The sequence below is a fragment of the Sipha flava genome, unplaced genomic scaffold (genome assembly GCF_003268045.1).
Source record: "Sipha flava isolate LNK unplaced genomic scaffold, YSA_version1 110_pilon_pilon, whole genome shotgun sequence".
NCBI classification, from domain to species: domain Eukaryota; kingdom Metazoa; phylum Arthropoda; class Insecta; order Hemiptera; family Aphididae; genus Sipha; species Sipha flava.
The window spans coordinates 1,164,815-1,172,055 of record NW_020271727.1 but is presented as its reverse complement, the minus strand read 5'-3'; the positions used below and the strand labels follow the sequence as shown (position 1 = coordinate 1,172,055).

The following is a 7,241-nucleotide window of genomic DNA, read 5'->3' as shown; positions in this document are numbered from 1 at the left end:
TATATATATATATATATATGCGTTTGTGTGTATTTCAAATTTCCATCGGGAACATTAAAATAATGAACGAAATATGTCCGGAGAAGAAAAAACGAATTTCATTGTATTATCAAATATTTATTTTCTGCAAATAAATTTTTTAAAAAGAAATACAATTCAACACGGCATTCACTAGACAATTTAATACGATCAACAATTTTTCTTATCATTGTAAACATTAATTGAAAATTTATTCCAAGTGGTATTAATATTCCTAGGACTTAATTTCATACAATCTGTTAATAAAAATTATTGTAAGTAGATAACAGGAAGGAAAAAAAACAAATTTTATGAATAAAATAACATTTATACCTACACCATTGTCTTTACATTAAAAAACCGATCGTTTAAAAAAATAATTGTATTTGTGCTGTGTTTTTATAACGTAGGAATATTGTACCGGACGGGGTAAAAATATCCTAGGAAAATCCTACCCCCTCGAGTTACAATATTTCTAGTAAATTCTTAACGGGAGGTAAAATTATATTATCCTAGGATATTCTTACCGGGGGGTGAAACTTTCCTAGGATAATCGCACCCCCCACACTAATTAACCTATGATAATCTTACCGGAGGTAAAATATGCCTAGGAAAATCTTATCTCCCCCCAGTAATATTTTCCGGGGGTATGATTTGACTGGAACAGTAGAACCAAATCATAATCGATTTCCTATATTAATAATGTGATTTAAACGCAGTGTTATGCTATTTGGTTGAATGCTTATGGTTAAAATATTCTAGATAGGACTGCTTATCAAGTATTTTATTGAAGATCTGATATAAAACAAAGTATTTAATTAACTATCAATAATATTAAAGTTAAGTTAGTTTTAAAAACATTTAACGCAAAGGGATAGGTACGTCAAAAGTAGTTTGATATGTTTTATTATATATTTTTTTATTTTTTATCCGGTATATTCATTAAAAATGAAAATAAATCTATATAGAATTTACTTAAGAACGAAGCTTTAGTTTTTGTTCGAAATTGTTGTTGCTTTAGCGTTAAAAAAAATAAAAAGAACAGCCGTACAAAACATCTCAATGAATAATCCAAGTGTTTAAGTGCTTACATAATTTAATAAATGTATACAAACATTTAAAACAAAATTATACTTTTTATCATGTTGTCACACCTCAGTAAGCCATCATAAACCATACCATGGTTATTCAATTTAATCGTTGGTTATGCATTTCAAAGGACAGTGTAATGTTTAAATGCATTTTATTTGCACGTATTTTGTCATAGCTAAGGGGTCTAAACTCATTAACGGTAAAACAAGTTTAGAAAATGTTTACGGGGTGAGCGCAATACTATAGTTGAGTTGATAAAAATATAACCTTCTGGTGCTACCGTAAATTCATTGTACATGTTTTATCCGCGATAAATTTCTGTAAAATTTTAAATTAAATACGTTTATCATTATGAATTGTAATATTTTTTTTATAATTCCGTATAATATTCTTAAAAGTGCCTTCATGCGTTAGACACATTAAGTTTTTTATTTTTCTTATAAGCCCTATTTATTTCGAATGCAATTTTATTCATGCATCAATATAAAATTATAACATATATTATGTGTACAATTATTTATATTACATATTAAATTCGTAATATATAACTGAATCTCGAATAATTGCGATTACGTCGCAATTTTCATAAACACTCTGTATAGCTTATTAATCTCGATACCTTCATCGAAATCAAATAAGTGTTTTTTTTAAATATGGATTAAGCATTTATTGTTTTAGAAACTGAAAACTTCTGTGCTATATACTTACAACTACGCATGGGCGTCACTAAATTCCACATTTTGAGGTAGTAAAATTTATTTTTAGAAAGTGAAAAAATAATTTTTTATTGTTTAATATGATAACTAGCTATCCTCTTCTACATAAATCTCGGTATGATGTATAGTGTATACACTGCATTATCGTCCGTATTAAATTTATCACAAAATTTAATTATTTTGGATACAATCACAATAATATAGTCTATGTACTCACTTGAATAGTAAATATCGAATATATATTTAAAATCTATGACTTCTTTAGGGTTAGCAAAAAGTTACTCTTGTTACATCACAAACATTTTTGGGGTAGCAAAGATATCTCTCGATACCCCTTAGTGACACCTATGCAACTACGAATTGTGAACATAGTATTTGTTAAATACTGAAGTGTGAGAACAAAGATGCACGAGTAATTTTTGGTAACTCAGAATAAAGCATTGGATTTATTTACCTCAAAACGATAACCGTAAGGTATCATAATATATTAATAATATATAATACATAATATATTATATTAGAAATGGAAAGGATGGGCATCAACGAGTTGAAAAATATCAAGCCCATCCAAGTTATTTTCCAATATCTCATATCTTACAATTACCGTTTTCAGATAAAACAAATCAAATAGTGCGTTCTAGTTACCAAGAATTACTAATTCATTCTGGTCCTCACATTTCAGTAAAATAGTTAAAAAGATAAAGTTTGGTTACTTAACGAGCTTATTATTTTCGTTTTTAAATTACTTCTAACACGACGAGTTAAATGCTTTTCATAATGTACAGTTACAATTAAGTTTTGTCTAATTTGAAAGCCATATCAAGTTGATTTTTTTCCTAATTTAAATTCTATAGATTGTAAACATAATCCATCGTTATAAAAATAATTTGTATAAATCGGTAAAATATACGAGATAAGATATTAACAATCAACAGTGGTTAGTTGGAGAAAGAAATCTAGTTGGAATCTATTTGTCCGAGTAGGCAACGAGCTGAATTTTTTTTTTCAACAGTTTTAAAAATCGAAAATTCAAATGTACTTTTCTTTTCGGATATCCCTAGATATTAATGACAAATCCACTGTTTGTCAGTGCCATATTTTAAGCGCAATGAACCGGTGTTTACATGCAGGCACGGATTCAGTAAGGGACGGAGGAGTCGCTCCCCCTCCCCCCGCGTAAGCTGTGTTTTATTTAGGAAAAAATGTCTAGTAAAATGAATCAAAACAAATTTTAAGTTATTACTTATTAGCGTAATCTGCAAAATGTTATCGCATGTGTATTTACGCGCAAATCAATGTACATAATGCGTTCAGAACTATTATTGGAATTGGCAATAACGATGTACGACCGTCTAAATTCTAATGACTACTTCTAATTCTACTAATATATTTTATTTTTAATGTGCAATATTCGCTCCCCTCTGTTCCCCGTAATCTCGGACTGGATCCGCGCCTGTTTACACGTCGTGTATTATACATTTTATTTCGTACGTGAATGTCGTGCTGTGCGATACTAGTAGTGTAACAGACACAAGGACGTGAATAACGAGCTGCTTCTGTATAAGAGCAGTGTCCTTTTTTTCGGTATTTCATTTTTGGCACTGGCGTACCTAATTGATCGGAGCCAGGAACAAGACACACACGTGTCGGCGGTCGGATTTTTACGATTGCGCGATCTTCTCGGAATTTTCGGCGGCCACCGGTGGGAAAGGCGTGCGCGACGGTACATCGTACACCCGATGATTAATATCGTTGCGCGACTATGGTTGTGAAATAGGACACATCCGCCGGACACCGCAGCGTCAAACCCCCAGTGGCCGACGGGGTATACTTAACCCCTAACCGCTGTCCAAACACGTGTGATTATACGAATAGTTTATAAAATAATATATACATGTATACATACTCGTATATTGAACGTGTGTGTGTGTGTGTACACGACAAATATAAAGAGAGAATACCGATGTAGAGTAACGTAGAAAATAAAATTTTAAATAGTATTTAGATTACCGTGTGTAGAGGGTGTAAATGTGTATTGCGTTTGTCTAATAGGATTTAGATGATTTTTGTGGATTTATGATGTTTCGTCTAAAGGTTCACGCACGGTTTTGATGATTCGACATCATTTTTCATGACATATTACGTTTCAATCTATAAAGATCGACCAAACCAACTGATTACAAAATTTATAATAACTGAAAAATAATTATTGGTGATATAACAATTGATTAGTATCATTTCGATAAGCAACATACCTACATAATTATAAATACAATAATTACATCTTATTATTTAATTTTTTCCAATTGATTTGGGAAAATCTTGGAACCTAATTTTGTTATTTATTTTGGCAAATTTAAAAATATATAAATCAATACAAAGAAATTTATTTTAAACATAATATCGCGTAGTGCTGTTAATATATTTTATCGGATCAATTATCTGTTTTTGTAACTGTAAAACTGTACGGGTTAACTATAAATTAATGATTAAGCTAAATCATCAGTATAAATATTTTACATTATTATTGTAATACATTTTTTTAGTGGTGTATGATGGAGGAGGTCTCAGTGAACAGTTTTAGACAAAAAGATAAACTGAATATTAAATTGTTTACAAAAATGAATCATCAACTTGTTTAAGATTGCCATGACAGCGTTTACTTAATGCGTAGTAATACTTTCGGTATTTACCTTTAGTATTTAGTACCAGTACTAATTTTCCCATCCTTAACAGTAAAATAAAATTTATCTCCTATTGGAATGTTACTCATATTTTTGCTACTGTATTTTGTTAAATTTTGTATCCATTTTTGTTCCATCATATTAGAATAAAATGTAGTTATAAAATAATCTTAATAAGAGTATTATATTACTATTTTATTTCTCACCGTGAGATTGATTTTTAGAAATATTTTAGAAATATTTTAGAAATATGCATAATACTCATAACTTTCATCGTAAAATTAAAAATATTTTTCATGATTGACATATAATATGTGCCACTACAAATATCATTCCATTCGGGGCATTGAATAATTTCTTGAAATTAAAAATGAGATTATTAATATTTTTACAAAACACACTTAAATAAGTGGTTTACAAATTTAATAATTAATATTTCGTACGACATTCAAAAAAAAAAAAAAAACTAAAAAATTTTACAGTTAATATATTATTTGAAAACCTGTATTTTTTACTAAATTATTGTTATAAATATGATTAATAATGGTTAAGTTATAACCACTACTGAATGCACTTATAAATTAATTTATATTTATTACAATAATTATTGTTTTTAACAGTATTATATACTTTGAATTCTAATAAATAAATATGTTTATAATACGATTTGTAGTCTTACACTACAAATAACTATTATTTAGGTTTAACTAATTCATGATGAATATTTTGTTCCTATGGGATTATTTTATAATAAAGTTTGTTACTCTATTTGATAAATCGTATCAGTTTCACAACTGATATTGTTTTGATTTTTGTTCGATATATTTTTTCAAAACAATTAAAAGTTTTTCGGTGGATCGGAGTTAGGTCATATTTTGATTTTCCGAAATTTTAATTTTTTTAATTTCATTCATTTTATTTACAAATATTTTTCTTTAAAAAATGTTCAGACGTTAATTATTGAAGAAATCGTGAGCTTCCGGTGGTTACCAATCATATTCTACTCTTGTAACACGTGATGAACTCTGCGAAGGAATAAAAATAATTCATCCAGAAAATTATCATATCCTTTATATCACCGCAATCGAAAATCGATCCCTACAGGTCTTGCGAGATGATTTGGTCTCGCACATTAAAATATTTTATCGAGGCTGATGCGTATGTGCTGTGTAAACATAATATGCTTAGCTGCAAAATAATATGCACACTGCAAGTCAGTGACGTAATTAAGTATTTTCTTTGGGCGAAGGAGCTTAAACCTTTTGATAAAAATCTGTAAATTCGTTATAATTTCCAATAGAAATCTTAAACTCTATAGAGCAAACTGTATTTGTTTACATTGTCGAGTTAAAAAATTATACACAGCGAGGCGCGTATAATACAGAAATAAAATGTAGAACGTTTCAAAATATCGATTACAATCGATATCGGGGACAATCCGATCTCGTAGTGTTAAACCGTCCCTTCATCAAGCCGTTGAAAGCACATCGAAAGAACTTACCTTTAGCGAGACGCCTGGCTACCGATTTCGACCTCATCTGAACGCCGTCGGAGTGTGCCGTCGTGGTCGCGTGGCTTCAACTGGCGTGCTCGCCAAGCACGTTTCCACGCACAGGGCTTTGGCACCTGAAAGCGGTCTCGTGGCGCACCTGTACGCGCGTCCCCTGCACGCCGCAGTTATCAGTCGTCGGTCGCACATTACCACACGGGATCGCCTAGACAACCGACGGGACACGTGATTGTGTGCGCGCACACGCACTTGTACGCATGAGCACACGCGCACGCACACAACGACTTAATAATTATCATTGCGAAACAATTAGATTCTGTTTTTAATTATCACGTTTTGCATAAATATCCGGTACCGATACAGTGTACTGTATTACGCAACAATCGCACGCCGAATCGCGAATGAGTTACCATCTCGTTCTTGAAATCTGTACAGAGACAGAGATTCACGTTTGGCGAAACATATCATCTGCCATTTCCAAATTTTTATTTTTTAAAACTTTTTTTATTTATGTTAAAAGTATTTTAATTGTTTTTTTTATATCGATATCAATACGATAATAACTCCAAAAATGGTATAAACATATTTCCATAGCTTATAATTTTACTCATACAATAGTGCATAATCGTTGATGTCTTGACAACTTTTTACAAATATTAATATTAATTATTATTGGTTGTCATCAATAAAATATATTTCAGTTTAATTTAGTGAAATCAAATTTCATGTATAAAAACGAAGGTAATTAATCAAGAAAATATTGAAAACGTTTTAACTTCGCAGGTAATACACAATTCAATTTCTCAATACCTCTATGACATATAAATATTATTAATTTTCACTCAACCTCCGCTTAATAAGATTTATAAGCTACTTTTGATGAATTTGATAACCATCCTTATTGTATTTTAATCTTGATGTACACAATCTGCATCATATTTGAATTTATTCAATATCTCTGATCAAATTTCGTATAATCATGTAATTAAAATTTAATGACCATAACTCATTCAACGGCAATTATTGTATTACACGAAAAAAACATTTTCAAAATGTATTTGTGTGTGCGTGTGTTTATGTGTCTGTGGCTGTTTGAAATCGATTATCAACTTAACTTCTAATGTGTTGTAGAAGATTACAGAAAAATCAAAAATAATTCTACGCATATTGTTGAATCATTGGATCGTTGAACGGTTTAGAAATCGATTACGTTGCTCGAAT

General features: G+C 30.2%; 1 protein-coding gene across 1 annotated transcript in view; it reads right to left on the bottom strand.

Moving 5' to 3' along the window:
- The window catches only part of LOC112688135 (PR domain zinc finger protein 16-like), a 94,495-nt gene extending 88,353 nt beyond the window's left edge, over positions 1 to 6,142 (bottom strand). The window contains exon 1 of the mRNA XM_025561190.1: positions 6,012 to 6,142. Within this exon, the coding sequence (XP_025416975.1) occupies positions 6,012 to 6,048 (37 nt within the window). The 5' untranslated portion in view covers positions 6,049 to 6,142. The remainder of the gene's footprint in view (positions 1 to 6,011) is intronic.
- Positions 6,143 to 7,241: the final 1,099 nt, after the last annotated feature.